This window comes from Piliocolobus tephrosceles, chromosome 15 (genome assembly GCF_002776525.5).
Source record: "Piliocolobus tephrosceles isolate RC106 chromosome 15, ASM277652v3, whole genome shotgun sequence".
Taxonomy (NCBI): domain Eukaryota; kingdom Metazoa; phylum Chordata; class Mammalia; order Primates; family Cercopithecidae; genus Piliocolobus; species Piliocolobus tephrosceles.
The window spans coordinates 21521127-21539964 of record NC_045448.1 but is presented as its reverse complement, the minus strand read 5'-3'; the positions used below and the strand labels follow the sequence as shown (position 1 = coordinate 21539964).

Sequence of the window (18838 nt, the reverse complement as noted above, 5' to 3'; positions counted from 1 at the left end):
GTGACTGCAATAATAGCAGAGGCCAAGGAAACATCTCTTGTATGAGAGTTGTCATGGAATCAGATGTGTTGTAAAGAATCATTTATATTCTGGACTGTCCACCCGAAGAAGGAACACAGATAACATATGCATATAGAACTTCAAGATTATTGCCGGTTCCTCTATAGCAGCAATAATCACAAAGAAAATACTACCAAAACATCCAAAACAGCCACAATAACCATAGTGATTTTATTGAAGACGTATTCACAGTATTTTGACCTGAGAAATGGTGATTGTAACATACCCTTTTAGGCGCCTACATTATCTTAGTTAACAGTCCTGTAGTCCCCTCTTAGGCTTCAAGATAATTGTGATTTCATTACACCCCAGATACCTCCAAGTGGAGGCCTCAGACTGTTCTCAGTCACCGCTCTCCCACAGCTGATTACAGACATTGCCTCTGCTTCCATTACCCCAGCAGCTGTCTAGTGCACTTGAACCACAAAATAGGCCCTCACTTCTTTCCTAACCCAGCTCCATCTTGGTAAACTGTAACAGACAGACAGGAGTCCCCAAGGGCACAAAATAAGTTTCTTTCCAGATGATTTTAAAGGAAGGGGGAAAAAGAAAGTGTATATGCTAATGGAGCTTCTACGGCCGAAACAATTTATCTGCAGATGCCTAGCCACACACTGATCAATTTGTTATGCTGCCGTGACTGAAATCTGTGATTCCATCTGAAGGCAGTGAGAAGTACTGTGTCCATCTGAAGGGGGTCAGGGCTCTTACCTGACTAAGCTGATACTTTAGCCCATAAGTGAAACAAAATGGCACTTTTTAAAACTACCTCAGATTCAGTTAAATTTCCAACATCCTGAAATACTTTCTCTCCCAGATTCTCTGCTGGTCTCTAAGATTTGAAAGGAGAGAAAATAAAAATATCAAATTAAAATGACAAGTTAACTAAGGGAGCTGACTACTGGGAGAAAAACAGAAAACTTGTATGATCCCAAAACTGGATTTAAAAAAAAAAAAAAAAGGTATTTCAGGGACACTCATGAGTGGCCACAGCACAAGATCCTGCAGTAAGACTCGCCTGGGCTCGATAGTGTGCTAGCAGCACCGGCACAATCTCAGTGGAGCCCAGAGGGGACAAATTCCCTTGAAATTTCATTCAAAATTTTCCCAGGGTCAGTTTTGAAGAGTACCTGGACCTCTGTCAGCCAGAATTTGTTAAGGAAGCAAGAGTGTTAGGTTTAAATTCTGGGAGGTCCAGGCAACATCAGAGCCACTTCCTGTTCCTGGGAGCAGAAGCCAGTGGGTTTCTGGTCCTCCTTTGAGCTCTGCTAATTCTTGCTGGTTTGAGGTTAATATGCTAGAGCACATGCCCCCCAGCAGACTCCTCACCCTCCTCTTGGAGCCCGGAAAAAGACCTATAACAATGCCGAGGTATCTTTGAAGTGCTCCTAAGACAGCTTCAACGCAGCTTTGGACAAGGGACACAAAGCCTCAGAGAAACCATAAAACAATCCATATGGCACCATAATATTGTTTTGTTCTGGGAATTCTGCCCTTAGTCAAAACCACACAGTCATGAATACATAAACACCACTTTCGGAGCCATCTAATAAAGACTGAGCTCTGCTACACAGCAATGAGCCTCAGCCCAGGGGAAACGGGGGGAAACCAGGAGAGTCAACCATGGCAAGTGCTTCGCCCGAGTGCAGTGCAAGTCTCATTGGTGAGTGTCCACAGTGGCAAGCAGGCCTTGTTTGTAATGGTCTCATCTGAAGAGCTACACAGCAAGGACACTGCAGATATCAGGCCATGCCATCTACATGGTTAGAACAGCCACTGGTATCTAAACTGGGGGCAGCAAGGCCTGTAAAGACTTTAAGAGAAGAAACGGAATCTGGACTGTGAGAAAAAGAGTCTCTGAAGACATCTGACCTGGACAGGCTGCCATCTCTTATGATTATTTCCTGTGCGGCTGTGAAGGTTAACGGGATAAAGCCCTCATTATCAGCAGTGAGAAGAATCCAGTGGGAATCTGCAAATAAAAATACATACATAGGCAATTTAGTATATATTATTCTTTTTTTTTTTTGAGACGGAGTCCCGCTCTGTCGCCCAGGCTGGACTGCAGTGGCCAGATCTCAGTTCACTGCAAGCTCCGCCTCCCAGGTTTACGCCATTCTCCTGCCTCAGCCTCCCGAGCAGCTGGGACCACAGGCGTCCGCCACCTCACCCGGCTAGTTTTTTGTATTTTTTAGTAGAGACGGGGTTTCACCGTGTTAGCCAGGATGGTCTCGATCTCCTGACCTCGTGATCTGCCCATCTTGGCCTCCCAAAGTGCTGGGATTACAGGCTTGTAGTATATATTATTCTTATGATGAAACATATGACTACAGGCTGGGCGTGGTGGCTCAAGCCTGTAATCCCAGCACTTTGGGAGGCCGAGACGGACGGATCATGAGGTCAGGAGATGGAGACCATCCTGGCTAACACGGTGAAACCCCCTCTCTACTAAAAAATACAAAAAACTAGCAGGGCGAGGTGGCGGGCACATGTAGTCCCAGCTACTGGGGAGGCTGAGGCAGGAGAATGGCGTAAACCTGGGAGGCGGAGCTTGCAGTGAGCTGAGATTCGGCCACTGCACTCCAGCCTGGGCAACAGAGCGAGACTCCGTCTCAAAAAGAAAAAAAAAAAGAAACATATGACTACAAATTTTTTTTTTTCTGAGTGAAGGAATACAGTAGTTGATAATATTCAACTCAACTCAAGCCTTATCAGATGTTACAGAGAATGGGGTATTAGGAAGACTGGGCATTACTTAGGGTCAGGTAGGGGAAAAAGGGGAAAAAATGAAATGATACTTAATGTTCAATATGGTGGCTACTGTTACAAGAATGAGGCATAAGAAAACAACCATGCACCACATCTGATGAATCTGGTATGACCCAGTCCCTTGCCACTTAGGAGTATCCTTTGAACATCCATGTTTACTCCATGTTAGAATGGCAATTCTTCAAAGAAATATTCTGTAGGGTGGGTGTGGTGGCTTACGCCTATAATACACCGCTTTGGGAGGCCAAGGTGGGCAGATCTTGAGGTCAGGAGATCAAGACCATCCTGGCTAACATGGTGAAACCCCGTCTCTAACAAAAATACAAAAAATTAGCCAGGCGTGATGGCACACACCTGTAGTCCCAGCTACTCGGGAGACTGAGGCAGGAGAACCACTTGAAACCAGGAGGCAGAGGTTGCAGTGAGCCAAGACCATGCCACTGCACTCCAGCCTGGGTGACAGAGCGAGACTCAGTCTCAAAAAAAAAAAAAAAAAAAAAGAAAGAAATATTCTGCAATGCTGCTATGATCATTACATTTTAGTGCAATATAAATAAATGAGGCTTTCTGTTACTTTCTTGCAATTGTTATATACTGCTTTGTAACTCTTTTCTAATTTTTTCATATGTACATTTAACTTTTCCAGCTAGGCTGTAAGTTCCCTAAAGACAGGATGTATATTTTCCATATGTTTTGGCACCTATACTAGGCCTGGGCATATAGTATGCAATTAATAATACTTAAGGCTGGGTGTGGTGGCTTATGCCTGTAATCATAGCACTTTGGGAGGCCAAAGTGGGAGGATTACTTGAGGTCAGGAGTTCAAGATCAGCCTGGGCAACAGAGTGAGATCCCATTATCTACAAAATTTTTTTTTTTAATTTGGCTGAGGCCGGGTGCGGTGGCTCATGTCTGTAATCTCAGCATTTTGGGAGGCCAAGGCGGGCAGATTGCCTTAGCTCAGGAGTTAGAAACCAGCCTGCACAACATGGTGAAACCCCGTCTCTACTAAAATACAAAAAATTAGCCAGGTGTGACGGTGTGTGCCTGTAGTCCCAGCTACTCAGGAGGCTGAGACAGGAGAACTGCCTGAACCAGTGGTGAGCTGAGACTGCGCCACTGCACTCCAGCCTGGGTGACAGAGCAAGACTACATCTCCAAAAAAAAGTAAAAAATAAAAAAAAACTTGGCTGGGCATGGTGGTGAACACCTATAGTTCTCGCTAGGTAGGAGTCTGAGATGGGAGGATTGCTTGAGATCAGGAGTTCGAGGCTGCAGTGAGCTATGATCACACCACGGCACTCTGGCCTGGGCAACAGAGCAAGACCCTGTCTCAATAATAATAATAATAATAATAATAATAATAATAATAATAGTAATAAATGATTTGTTAACTATCTAGAATTAACTGCATGGTTGGTACCCCTCATTTTCATTACTGGCGTAGTTAAAATAGATGGTGGGGGAGGCAAGGATGTTACGTAGGGTCAATTTCTGAACATGACCTACCATGCAGCATTTCAATGAGAGAAAGGCCAAAAGTCTGCTGAACTGTACTGAGGCTTAGTTTACCATCACAGAGAAGCACCGCTCTTTTTTCAACAACAGGACCTAGATAATAAGGTTTCTGCAAATAAAAAATAAGAGTTGTTAAACTGATTGCAGAAATAATGGAGTTAACATTTTTTGAAAAAGGAATGTGTAAATACTTTTCCAAAAAAACTTATTTATTACCACTAATCAACTGGACTTCAGTTTTAAGGAGCTCTTTGCTGCATTATTTAATACAACTAAAAAAATCCAAACAAAACAGCCTTAATTTATTTTTCCTTTTGTTCTACTCTTTCCTCAGGGTTCTTCATCATTAGGAACTGGCTCTCCTAGAATGCAACTAATAACACTAAAAGGATGATGGACAGCAGCCTGAGAGACACAATCTGACGGTGAGAACAGCTGCTTGGCTGTTTCAGATATAGCTTAGACACTTCATGGTTTACTAGGAAAAAAAATGCTGAGTGTCCTAAGTGGTAGAGTAGCAGAGGATTTACATAAAATAAACAAACCATGGTCAAAATTCATACAGCTTAGAAAAAGCACTAATAAAAATAAATGATTTGTAAATTGTAAAGTCATTAAACACTGGCTGTGCACAGTGGCTCACCCCTTAGTCCCAAAAGTTTGGGAGGCTAAGATGGACAGATGACTTGGGCCCAGGAGTTCAAGACCAGTCAGGGCAACATGGCAAAACCATGTCTTTACAAAAAATAAAAAAGTTAGCCAGGCGTGGTGGCACACGCTTGTAGTCCCAGCTACTCGGGAGGCTGAGGTAGGAGACTCACCAGAACCCAGGAGGCAGAGGTTGCAGTGAGCTGAGAAGGCGCCACTGTACTCCAGGCTGGGTGACAGAGACAGACTCCATCTCAAAAAATAAATAAATAAATAAATAAATAAATAAATAAATAAATAAATAAAAATAAAGGACAGTTGTATAAGTTATATGTCTAATTAATTTTGTTGTTAAGCACTTTGGGAGACCAAAGTATATGGATTGCTTGAGCCCAGGTGTTGGAGAGCAGCCTGGGCAACATGGCAAGACCCCATCTTGTAAGAAGAAAATAAATTATACGTCATTGTGGTAGGATGAACCACTCCAAGAATATGTCCACTAATTTTTTTTTTTTTAATTATTATTATTATACTTTGAGTTCTAGGGTACATGTGCACAACGTGCAGGTTTGTTACATATGTATGCCTGTGCCATGTTGGTGTGCTGCACCCCACTAATATTTTTAAATGAAGTCACAGGAATAAACTGTAAAAGTCAAAAACAACGAATCGTTTATTTCACCTCTTATGAAATGTAACTTCTGAAATTACAGGGGAAACTATTTCTTGCTTTTGATTATTTTGTTTTTGTAATTTTTACTTTTCTCATTACAAAAGGAAGACATGATCAATTTTTTAGAAGTATAATAGGGCCAGGTGTGGTGGCTCATGCCTAATCCCAGCACTTTGGGAGGCCAAAGCCAGTGGATCACTTGAGGTCAGGAGTTTGAGACCAGCCTGGCCAACATGGTGAAACCTTGTCTCTACTATAAATACAAAAATTAGCTGGGCGTAGAGGTGCACACCTGTAATCCCAGCTACCTGGGTGGTTGAGGCACGAGAATTGCTTGAACCCAGGAGGCGGATGTTGCAGTGAGCCAAGATCGTGCCACTGCACTCCAGCCTGGGTGACAAAGGGAGGCTGTATCTAAAAATAAACAAAATAAAATAAAAGTATAACAGAAAAATATAATGCAGACAGTAAAGTCCCCACAATTCTATCCTCCAGAGATAACTACTAACAACAGCTTAGTTGGATTACATCACTATAAACTAAAAAACTGAGGAATTGAAAGGGCAAGAAAACTTTTTTTTTTTTTGAGACAGAGCCTTGCTGTTTCCCAGGCTGGAGTGCAGTGGCATGATTATAGCTCACTGCAGCCTCAACCTCCTCAGCTTAGGTGATCCTCACACCTCAGCCTCCCAAGAAACTGGGAATATGGGTGGGTGCCATCATGGCTGGCTAATTTTTTTATTTTTTGGAAGAGACGGGGTTTTGCCATGTTGCCCAGGCGGGTCTCGAACTCCTGGACTCAAGCGATCGACCCATCGTGGCCTCCCAAAGTTCTGGGGTTACAGGTTGAAGCCACCACGCCTGACCAAACATGGTTGTTTTAACCTTAGTTTTTAAAAATATAAAATTTTACATTTATAAATGTTTTAAAAACGAAAGATGTATTATTGTTTGCAAGTAACATAGCCTATTTAAAGAAAAATTTTAAAACAATATATTTTTAAAATAAATTTAAAGTTTTTTATTAGATACAGAAAAAATATGGCAATATTTACATCTAACATCTAATAAAATATCTAACTATATCTGTGATTTTCTCTAAAGGTTGGATTATGGAAAATTTTTACTTTCTGTAATGGTTAAATTTTTTTCTTCAACAAGTATATATCACTTTTGTAATTAGGAAAAAAATTACTATGCAGCTGTGGAAAAAAAGATGAAAAAAGAGCTCTGTGTGCTGATATGAAGAGCTCTCTAGGACATACTATTAAATGGAAAATGAAAAGGTGTATATAGGAAATAAAAATACATAACTAAAGTCTCCTAGTATCCGCATAAAGAAATAAAAATAAAAATAGTTACCTAAAGCAGGAAAGGAGAACAGGCTGAAAGAACAGGGGTAGGAGTAAGAGTTCTTAGTATAGTTTTTATTAAAATACAGTTTTGCTTTTTAAACCAAATAAATGAATCACCTATAAAAAAAAGATGGAAGAAAAATAAAAAAAAAATTCTTTAAAAAGTCATAGTAGGAAAGAAATCCAAACCAGTCATCACATTTATAAATAAAATAATTTTTTAAAAAATCAAAACTATGCTGGGTGCAGTGGCTCACACCTGTAATCCCAGCGCTTTGGAAGGCTGAGGCAGGAGGACTGCTTGAGCCCAGGGCTTCCAAACCAGCCTGGGCAACATAGCAAGACCTTGTCTCTATAGTTTAAAAAAAAAAAAAAAAGTAAAAAAAGTTTTTTAATTAAAAAAAAGTAAAACTCTATTACTGAAAACTTCATGTAGTTAATGTGGCAAAAATCCTCTTCAAAAAAATGTAGGGTTGGGGCCACATGCAGTGGCACACACCTGTAATCCCAGCACCTTTGGAGGCTGAGGCAAGACAATCACTTGAGCCCAGGAGGTCACGATCAGCCTAGACAACATAGCAAGATCCTGTCTCTGCTTAAAAAAAAAAAAAATATATATATATATATATAAGCCAACTGTGGTGGCATGTGCCTGTGGTCTCAACTGCTCAGGAGGCTGAAGCAGGGGGATCACTGATCAGATTGGTGACATATGAGGAAAAGGACAGCCTTATACATAGCTGGTGGGCGTGTGATGATGCATTGTTAAGTAAAAATCTTTGACAGGCAATCTGGCAACTCTATTAAAAGTAGAAACACATATACTCTTCAAATTTGCATTTCTACTTCTGGGAACAAATCCAACAGAAATAAAGGTACTAACACGAATGGATACATATAAGAGTACTACTGCAGCATTATTTGGAGTAGCTAAAAACTAAAAACAAAGTGAATGTCAATCAACAAGGGAATGGCTAAATAAAGAGCATACTCTCAGTAAGAAGTGAAGAGGCATATCACCCCATTTTTGTAAAAACAATGACAAACCACTCCCACATACCTATGTATCTATGTACACAAAGACCTGTGTTAGATCATATAAGCATGAAGAAAGTCACGAAAGGATCATGTTAAGCTGCTGGTTACAGCAGATTAAGGGGAAGATGGGGCAAGGCCATACTTTATATAGAAGGAAAATGTCCATGATAAAAACATGTATAATATGATCCCATTTGTATAATGTTTGGATATGTATGCATAAAGAAATGCATCAAAACATTTTAAATGAACATAACCTTTTCCTTTTTTTTTTTTTTGAGATGGAGTCTCTGTTGCCCAGGATGGAGTGCAGTGGCCCGCAGTCTCAGCTCACTGAAACCTCTCCCTCCCGGGCTCAAGTGATTCTCCTGCCTTAGCCTCCCAAGTAGCTGGGATTACATCATCATCATCATGCCTGGCTACTTTTTATATTTTTATTAGAGACAGAGTTTCACCACATTGGTCAGGCTGGTCTCGAACTCCTGACCTCAGGCGATCCACTTGCCTCGGCTTCCCAAAGTGCTGGGATTACAGGGGTGAGTCATGGCGCCCAGCAACATGACCTTTTTTATAAGTGGAGGAGTATCTCTATTATATAAGGAAAAGGTTGTCACAATGAATTAACATGATTAATTTTTTTTCTAAATATAAAGAATTATTGCAGACATTTATTTTTCCACACCACGCACCTGGTAAAATCATGATGTAGACTGATATGTGTGCCTATTTGGTTGGCAGGCTAAAAACCAACCAACCTGCAAAGGTGTACCAACTTGCCTGTAACAACATGCCCAGCTTAGTGAAGTTCAGTTAGAGCACCATCTTCCTCATCAATATGTTTCTTGCAGTACTCACCGGCTGCAGGAGCTTTATGTATAGTGGTAGTTCCTCAAAGGAGAATTTACCTGGTAAATGATGTGAACATAAGGAAGATCTTGAGAAAGTGGATACACTGAAGAGGATTTCCTCCCATTATGCAGACAGTTTGTGAGTTCAGAAAGACACCGCTGCATTTCAACCAGGTTCCTAGATAAAATTTCCACTTTCTTAGACAGCTTGTAAGTTTCCTTTTCACTTTGTAAGTTCTTTTTTTGAGGCAAATGAGGAGGCTCCAGTGTGCTGGTGTGGTCTGGTGTGCTGCTGTGTCTGGGCAGTGATGCTGGCTGGGTAATAGGCTCAGCATCTAGGGCTATGGAGTCATCACAGATACTAGACAGAGGACTCTGGATTTCTTTAATAAGTGTTCTTCCAGGCCTTCCATTCTGATTACTGGTATTAGCTGTCAGCAACAGGCCTTTGTTTTGGTGACAAAAATCTGGGGAAAGACTTTCAATTAACTTTTTTCTATTTGCTTTATTTAATGGAGCACTGCAAGTAGAGTAGGTAGTATGGCTTTCACTTGATGTTATTGAAGGTTCTTCTTCCAACATTACTTCTCTAACAATCAAGCTAATCGCATACTGATCAGACTTTGAAGAAGGAAGAAACGTTGTATCAGTGAGTTTTTGTTTTCCTACCAAAATTAGTAATAGTTTGTCTGTCAAGAAACATATCCCTTTTGGTCTTTCAGTGTTCTCTAATCGAATTTGCTGGATGTTTGGGACTGAAGATGGAATGAGAGAGTAGATCAAAATTATATTACAAGTGTTGGAAGCCACTGCCACTACATGTGCTTTAAGATTAAATGCTATCAGATCAGGAACCAGGATGCCTGGAATAGTGACTTTTCTTGTCATGGTAACCGCTTTCTTAAAAGTCACAAAGACCAAATGTGAAGAATCTTGGCCAGTTCCTGTCAAGTAGTCCTTTTTTCTTAGACAAATAAGAGAATTACCCTCAGACTTATGTTGACTGAAGTGTATGTGAGTTAGATCCAGAGGTTCTAAATAGGAAGAAGAAACTGATACTTCAGAATCTGTTTCAGAATCAGTTGCCTCTTTATCAATAGAGGGTACTTCACCAATAACTGGTAAAGCATACGGAGTCGTGTCTTTACTGTTGGGTGGGACATTAAAGGTTTCAGATGCATTTAAGCCACAGATCTTATCCAGTGGAAGCTCAGTGGCTATAGCAACCTGTGAGTCCACAGTTGCCGTGATGGAGCAGATGTGGCTGTCCACATCAAACACCAGGCAGGAGGAGCACCTGTGAAGAGTCTTCTGAGCACTGTCCCAAATATAAGAATGCAGGCTGCTGCCTACTGCCACCACCAGCCTCAGGCCATCCTGGGTCCAACATGCACAGTGAATGCGGCCCTGGGTGTTGATATCTGCCTTTACCTGGGAATTGTCAGAGTGCACATTAGGGAAAATGGAGACACCCTGAGCAGTCAACATAGTCAGAATAGCACATTTTGGGTGCCACACACAGCCCTGGGGAAGGATAGGTAGTGATCCTCTAATCTCACAAGTCTGAGACGTCAGCCATCTGCTTGACTCCATAGGGCTGGGACACAGCTGCCATACAGTGACACGCTTCTCATGCTGGACTGCGAGTAGAATAGGCGTGTCATCTGCAACAGGTGGGGCCCAGGACAACCCACAGACACATTCAAATTGCCCAATGACTTTGGAGTCCCCAAACTTGACCTCTCCATTGTGAAGCTGTAAATCAGTTAGGACAACTTGATTCCCATCAGTCCAGGCAAGGCCATGGATCGGGTGCACTGCTTGATGCAACGCGTTCAGTCCAGTCCTGAGTAGTTTTCCTTTTCCCAGCTCCATCCTTTTGATAAAGGTTACCTGAAATGATTACGAAGGAAAGTTACACCACAAGAAATCTAGACAAATCTAGAATGCAGGACATTTTATAAGACAACTGGCTTAGCCCCTTCTCAGGTTAATAATGTAGAGAGACAAAAGGACGGGGGAATATTGTAAATTAAGAGACTACTGAGCTATAACAGGCGAATGCAATGTATATACTTTGGATCTTGAAGAAATAAAATCTACCTAATGAAGACTTTCAGAACTGGGGAAATCTGAGTATAGAATGGATATCAGAAAATATTGTAGAGTTATTAATTTTCTTAAGTCTGAACATGGTATTGTGGTTATGCAAGACAAGGTCCTTATTAAAATATACATGTTGAAGTACTTGGGGTAAAATGTCATGATGCCTACAATGTGCTTTCAAATGGTTTGACAAAAAAAAAAAAAAAAACCCAAATTTTCTATAGACATACAGAAAGAAAACAAATATAGTAAAATGTTAATAATTGTTGAGTCTAGATTGAGGCTATGTTACTATTTATGGTACTTTCAAGTTAGAAAACTTTCCAATTAAAAATTTGAGAGAAGTCTCCTCCATCATCTAATTCTATTCATCCTTTTACTGCCAAATCAATGAATAACTGATATGCACATCTCTGACTTTATTAGCACTTATTTCAAATCCTTCCAAAGTGGCTTTTATCTCTCCACTGAAATGACACTCAAAAATCACTGTTTCTACTTTATCATATTCAACAGCACTTAATAATTTTCAGAACATTTTCATACTCCCTATTGCATCTTATCTTACAACAATCCTTTACAATAATGTAAAGTAGGTTAGGCAAGTATTATCTTCATTTTTTCACCCTGAATGTTTTTCCCCCAGGCATCTGAATCACTAAAGAAGTACATGCTTAGGGCTGGAAGTGGCAGCTCACGCCTATAATCCCAGCACTTTGGGAAGCTGAGGCAGGAGGATCACCTGAGGTTGGGAGTTTGAGACCAGCCTGACCAGCATGCAGAAACCCCGTCTCTACTAAAAATACAAAATTAGCCAGGTGTGGTGGTGCGTGCCCGTACTCCCAGATACTCAGGAGGCTGAGGCAGGAGAATCGTTTGAACATGGGAGGCAGAGGCTGCAGGGAGCTGAGATCATGCCATTGCACTTCAACCTGGGCAACATCAGAGAAACTCCACCTCAAAAAAAAGAAAAAAAGAAAAGAAAAAAAAGAGAGAAGTATATACTTAGGCTGGGCACGGTGGCTCATGCCTGTAATCCCAGCACTTTGGGAGGCCGAGGCAGGTGGATCACCTGAGGTCAGGAGTTTGAGACCAGCCTGGCCAACATGGTGTAACCCTGTCTCTATAATAATACAAAAACTGGCTGGGCGTGGTGGCACATACCTGTAATCCCAGCAACTCGTGAGGCTGAGGCAGGAGAATCACTTGAACCCAGGAGATGGAGGCTGCAGTGAGCCAAGATTGCCCCACTGCACTTCAGTGTGGGTGACAGGAGCAAAACTCTATCTCCAAAAAAAATTAAAAAACTGTTCCCTCCTACTCTGTGCTAGCCCCTCTTTAGCCCCTCCTCTCCCCCATTTCAAGGCCTTGATAAAAGCATCATTAACAATTTGGTGTGAAGCCTCTGAAAATGTTAAAGAAAGACACAAAGATATATAGGATTTTATATGTTATGGCTTTTCTTTTAAACAAAAAATGGGGTGGCCACGCATGGTGTTTCATGCCTGTAGTCCCAGCACTTTGGGAGGCCGAGATGGGCAGATCACCCGAGGTCTGGAGCTCGAGACCAGCCTGGCCAACATTGTGAAACCCCATCTCTATTAAAAATACAAAAATTAGTTGGGCTCGGTGGCAGGTGCCTGTAATCCCAGCTACTCGGGAGGCTGAGGCCGGAGAATTGCTTGAACCCGGGAGGTGGGAGGCTGCAGTGAGCTGAGATTGCACCATTGCACTCCAGCCTGGGCAACGAAAGTGAAACTCTGTCTCAAAAAAAAGATACATATAGTCAGTAGAGAGAATAAGGCACATGAAATTATATTTTGAAATCCTATCAATCAGTGGGTACACACATATATAATAATGGATATAAGAATAAAATGTTGCAGGCCGGGCGCAGTGGCTCAAGCCTGTAATCCCAGCACTTTGGGAGGCCGAGACGGGCGGATCACGAGGTCAGGAGATCGAGACCATCCTGGCGAACACGGTGAAACCCCGTCTCTACTAAAAAATACAAAAAACTAGCCGGGTGAGGTGGCGGGCGCCTGTAGTCCCAGCTACTCGGGAGGCTGAGGCAGGAGAATGGCGTGAACCTGGGAGGCGGAGTTTGCAGTGAGCTGAGATCGGGCCACTGCGCTCCAGCCTGGGCGACAGAGCCAGACTCCGTCTCAAAAAAGTAACAAAAAAAAAAAAAAAAAAAAGAATAAAATGTTGCAATAATAAACACAGACTGAGAAAGACTAATTTTAGTATAAAGGCTGGGAGTGGGGGCTCATGCCTGTAATCCCAGCACTTTGGGAGCATGAGGAGGGCAGATCACCTGAGGTCAGGAGATCAAGACCAGCCTGATCAACATGGAGAAACCTCATCTCTACTATAAATACAAAAAATTGGCCTGGTGCGGTGGCTCATGCCTGTAATCCCAGCACTTTGGGAGGCCGAGGTGGGCAGATCACAAGGTCAAGAGATCGAGACCATCCTGGCTAAGATGGTGAAACCCCATCTCTACTAAAAATAATTAGCCGGGCATGGTGGCGGGCCCCTGTAGTCCCAGCTACTAGGGAGGCTGAGGCAGGAGAATGGCGTGAACCTGGGAGGCGGAGCTTGCAGTGGATGGAGATGGAGGCACTGCACTCCAACCTGGGTGACAGAGTGAGACTCTGTCTCAAAAAGAAAAAAAAAATTAGCTGGGCATGGTGGTGCATGCCTGTAAGCCAAGCTACTTGGGAGGCTGAGACAGGAGAATCACTTGAACCCTGGAGGCAGAGGTTGCGGTGAGCTGAGATCGTGCCATGGCACTCCAGCCTGGGCAACAAGAGTGAAACTCTGTCTCAAAAAAAAAAAAAAAAAAACAATTTAGTATTAAAAAAATTACTGGGCCGGGTGCAATGGCTCAAGCCTGTAATCCCAGCACTTTGGGAGGCTGAGATGGGAGGATCACGAGGTCAGGAGATCAAGACCATCCTGGCTTACACGGTGACACCTCGTCTCTACTAAAAAATACAAAAAACTAGCCAGGTGAGGTGGCAGGCACCTGTAGTCCCAGACACTTGAGAGGCTGAGGCAGGAGAATGGCGTAAACCCGGGAGGTGGAGCTTGCAGTGAGTAGAGATGGAGGCCCTGCACCCCAGCCTGGGCGACAGAGTGAGACTCCACCTCAAAAAAAAAAAAAAAATTACTGGGCCAGGTAGCTCATGTCTTTAATCCCAGCACTTTGGGAGGCAAAGGCGGGTGGATTACCTGAGGTGAGAAGTTAGAGACCAGCCTGGCCAACATGGCGAAACCTTGTTTCTATTAAAAATACAAAAAATTAGGCCAGGCGCGGTGGCTCAAGCCTGTAATCCCAGCACTTTGAGAGGCCGAGACGGGCGGATCACGAGGTCAGGAGATCGAGACCATCCTGGCTAACGCGGTGAAACCCCGTCTCTACTAAAAAAATACAAAAAATGAGCCGGGCGAGGTGGTGGGCGCCTGTAGTCCCAGCTACTTGGGAGGCTGAGGCAGGAGAATGGCGTAAACCCGGGGGGCAGAGCTTGCAGTGAGCTGAGATCTGGCCACTGCACTCCAGCCTGGGTGAGAGAGTGAGACTCCGTCTCAAAAAAAAAAAAAAAAAAAAATTAGCCAGGAGTGATGGCACACTCCTGTAATCCCAGCTACTTGGGAGGCTGAGACACAAGAATTGCTTGAACCCGGGAGGCGGATGTTACAGTAAGCCAAGATGGCACCACTGCACTGTAGCCTGGGCAACAGAGTGGGACTCAAAACAAAACTAAACAAAATGACTATTGGCCAGGCACAGTGGCTCATGCCTATAATCCCAACACTTTAGGAGGCCAAGGCAGAAAGATCACTTGAGCCCTGGAGTTTGAGACGAGAGACCAACCTGGACAACACAGCAAGATACTGTCTCTACTTAAAACAAAACAAAACAAAACAAAAAACCCCACAACAATCTACAAACATATATAAAGTGATGTTTAACCTTATTAGTTATCAAAGAACTGTGTAAACTGGCAGTACTCATTTTTTTCACCACTCATTCTCTTCTAATATACTTAAAATGAATTCCATTCCAATCTCTTCTCCAAAACATCTCTCACCAGGCCACCAGTGCTTCCCTATCACTGAATCTAAATGACATTTTTCAGCCTTGTTTTACTAAGTGTCAAAGGCAGAACTTGAGAAGTTGTCTTCAGACTCTAAATCCAAAGAAATGTATTCTCTACCAACCTGGTGATTTGCTTATCTGTAAATTATTTCTCATATCTCCTTGCTAGCTTTGTCCTTGTTCCTAGGATATTTTACTTATTTATTTTTTTTAAAAAAGGTCTATTATGCTTTTATATATAATGTCAGATTAAGTGGTTCTGCAGCGGCTTGCTAAATGGAGAAAAAAGTCCTGTCATTACTAACGAACAAAACTGTGATCTCTATCCCACTGGTCTTATGAAAGATAATAAATGTTTTCCCCCTAATATCTACTTATATACTTTAAAAAGACTTTTATTGATAAATAATGCATGATACACTTTCATGGGCAGAGAAAGGGGTTCCTAATGGGCCAATTACATCCAAGTCAATTTATATATTTTAGGATACCAAGTTTAGTCTAATGTCAATGAGGGTGTGTGTGGCCAGGGTAGCACAAGACAAGGATTTGGGAATAAGAGAAAAACAAACATGGGAATAAGTTTACTGAGGTTATTTTTTTGAGGGGTAGGGGCATGGAGTCTTGCTCCGTCACCCAGGCTGTAATGCAGTGGCATGATCTAGGCTCACTGCAACTTCCACTTCCTGGGTTCAAGTGACTCTTGTGCCTCAGCCTCCCAAGGAACTCCCAAGGCGCCCAACACCACGCCCAGCTAATTTTTATATTTTTAGTAGAGACGAGGTTTCATCATGTTGGCCAGGCTGAAACTCCTGACCTCAAGTGATCCTCCTGCCTTGGCCTCCCAAAATGCTAGGATTACAGGTGTGAGCCACTGCACAGGCCAGTTTACTGAGGTTTTTAGAAGAATGAATTTTAATATTGTCATCTTCAGTAACAAGAAGAAATGTGGCACATTTTTCTCAAAAACACAATAATTACAAAACTCTGCTCCATTCCTTTCTACTCCTGTGTTAGATCAGGTTCTGACTTCTCCCTTTTTATTAGGATAAAACAAGGAGAGGTTCCCTTGATACCAGTCTCTACTTTCCAAATGAGCCTGCATACTCTGTGTTGTTGGGTAGAATTATCCTTAAAAAAAAAAAAAAAAAAAAAAAAAAAGGCACAGCTGTGATCATTTTGCTCTTCTGCATAAACACCCTTGATGAATCCCCACATTTACAGTACATATAAAAAAGCCTCAAAATGTCTTAACAAGGCATTTAAAGTCTTATATTATCAGATATTGATATATCTTTCTAAGTTTATTCTCTGATCATAAAGGGCATACTGGGGAATTTGGAATCTTGGGGGAACCAGCATATATTCGAGTGACAATATGCAGAATGGATCTGAGAAGGAAGAAAGTTGACAAGTAATTTGAATGCCACAAAGTGAAAGTGAAGCAAGTTTGCAACTATTGCAGTAGAGAAAGGTCATTATTCAGGAGATGCTTCTAAGGCAGATGGAACAGACAGTGATATCAGATAGAATATAAGTAGTGAGGAAGAAAAAAGAATTAAGGATAAAACCCAGATTTTTAGCTTGAGAAACTGCTAAACCATTAACCAGAGCATGTTTCAAAGGCAAGGAAGGCAGGGCACGCTGGGTGAGATGCCTCATGCCTGTAATCTCAGCACTTTCGAAGGCTGAGGCAGGCGGATCACCTGAGGTCAGGAGTTTGAGACCAGCCTTGCCAACATGGTGAAACCCTATCTCTACTAAAAATACAGTATTAGCTGGGCGTGATGGTACGTGCCTGTAGTTCCAGCTACTTGGGAGGCTGCAGCAGAAGAATCGCTTGAACCTAGGAGGCGGAGGTTGCAGTGAGCCAAGATTGTACCACTGTACTCCAGCCTGGGTGACAGAGCCAGACTCCATCTCAAAAAAAAAAAAAAAGAAAGAAAGAAAGAGAAAGGAAGGGCAGGGCAGGCACAGTGGCTAACACTTGTAATCCCAGCACTTTGGGAGGCTGAGGTAGGAGTATCACTTGATGCCAGGATTTCAAGACCAGCCTAGGCAACACAGGGAGACTCCAATTCTACAGAAAAAATTTTTAAAATGAGGTGGGTGCTCACTTTGGCAGCACATATACTAAAATTGAAATGATACAGAGAGTAGCATGGCCCCTGCACAGGGATGACCTGCAAATTTGTGAAGTGTTCCATGAAAAAGAAAAAGAAAAAAATAATAAAAATAAAAATAAAAATAAAAATTAGCTGGGTGCAGTGTCACACACCTGCAGTCCTAGTTATTCTGGAGGCTGAGAGGATTTGAGCTCAGGAGTTCAAGGTTACAGTAAGCTATGATCACACCACTGCACTCCAGCCTGGGTGACAGAGTGAGACCCTGCTGGGGGAGGAGTGGGCGGGGGCAGTAGCGGAGGAACGTGTGTAGTATGTGACCAATTGAAATTAACATGTGCTTCATGTAAGATGTCTACATGGTACCAATGTACCTTAGGCAGGCAGAGGTAAAGATCTGGAAATCATTGACTCAGGGTTAATAATTAAAAGTCAAGGTGGTGGAGAACCTCACTGTTAAAGATCAGAGGGCCAGGAGGACCAAGGTTTAAATGACCTTCAGGCATTCCCCAACGTTACTGATTTTGCCTGAAACTAATTGTGTACCTATTGTTTCACAATCTCCAGAGTGTAAGTTTTCTGGAGAACATGAAATCAAGAACCCTGGGTGTTCTAGGAGGGAAAAGACCACTGTATTAGTTCAGGTCTCTGGAGAGGTGGTCAGAAAACCACGAGCTGGTGCTCAGTATATAACCATTTAATTGTGTTTTTCATCTTCTTTAAAGACAACTCACGATGAGAATCAAGAGATTCAGGTGAACTGGCATTTCCAGCAGGTTTAAACAAAAGTATATCCCTCCCCCAACTTGTTTTCCAAGTTTATTGTATTTCCACTATAAAATGATTTCAAGTCCTTTACACTTGTTTGAAAACAAAAATCATACACAGGAAAAAATTAAGAAGAGTTAACGAGAAAACATTCATCCAAAGAAAATTACTACATCCCTCTAGACTCTTCTATGCATAGTTTGGCTGTCAAACTTTTTCAGTCATACTGTGCAACTTTGTATCACGGTTTTTTCACTTAACATTATATATTAGCATTTCCCCATGTTATTTAAAAGTTTTACAAATTAGTTTTAGAGGCCACTTCACATACACTCAGTGAAGTGACATAATGTACTGGACTGCTCCTAGCTGTACCCAACTTTATCCCGCTATAAATAACGCTGGGACCGAGGTCTTAATGCTTAAAGCACTTCCTGACTTTGGATGACTTCCTTGGGACATATTCCCAGGAGTATTATTCACTAGTCACAGTCATATTCCCTCGTTTACACCCACCCCCAGCTCGGTCCTCATCCCGCGACCCCGCACACGCGGCCCGCCCCATTCTCCTCATCCTCTCTGCACGCCTGAATCTCCTCCCTCCGGCCCCCCATCCCCCAAGAGCCAGCCCACTTCCCTCCCGACCCCCTACGGCCTCCCCACACCCGCCAGGCCCGGCAGCAGTGGAGACAAAATACCTTAGCTCTCACTGCCTCACAAAAACACCACCGTCTCCGTGGCCTCCCAACCTCACGCCACCGCAGATAAGCAGCTCTGGTCAGCCACCGGAAGCACCGGCCCTCACTCCTCTGATAGGTGGGCGGTGA

General features: G+C 42.6%; 1 protein-coding gene and 1 non-coding gene across 4 annotated transcripts; one reads left to right on the top strand and one right to left on the bottom strand.

The window, feature by feature from the left end:
- Positions 1-210: 210 nt before the first annotated feature.
- WDCP (WD repeat and coiled coil containing) lies at positions 211-18838 on the bottom strand. 3 transcript variants are annotated; one of them, XM_023229952.1, is made up of 4 exons: positions 18710-18838; positions 8967-10802; positions 4339-4456; positions 215-2032 (listed from the first exon to the last, which is right to left on the bottom strand). In XM_023229952.1, exons 2-4 carry the CDS (start codon positions 10782-10784, stop codon positions 1803-1805), a joined length of 2166 nt encoding a protein of 721 aa, XP_023085720.1. In that variant the 5' UTR covers positions 10785-10802; positions 18710-18838; the 3' UTR covers positions 215-1802. The 3 variants fall into 3 exon arrangements, with proteins under 3 accessions (XP_023085721.1, XP_023085720.1, XP_023085722.1); XM_023229953.1 differs by lacking the exon at positions 4339-4456 and having other exon boundaries at positions 211-2032; XM_023229954.1 differs by lacking the exon at positions 215-2032 and having other exon boundaries at positions 8917-10802.
- On the top strand, positions 17230-17333 carry LOC111554518. The gene has a single exon (XR_002735265.1). It is a non-coding gene; the product is annotated as a U6 spliceosomal RNA (small nuclear RNA).

Coding starts and splice junctions, on each gene's coding strand:
- WDCP (XM_023229952.1), bottom strand. CDS start 10,784: ATGGAGCTGGGAAAAGGAAAACTACTCAGGACTGGACTGAACGCGTTG. Junction 4,457..8,966: donor ATGTTCACATCATTTACCAG/GTAAATTCTCCT, acceptor TTTTATTTGCAG/AAACCTTATTATCTAGGTCC. Junction 2,033..4,338: donor TCTCATTGAAATGCTGCATG/GTAGGTCATGTT, acceptor TTTTATTTGCAG/ATTCCCACTGGATTCTTCTC.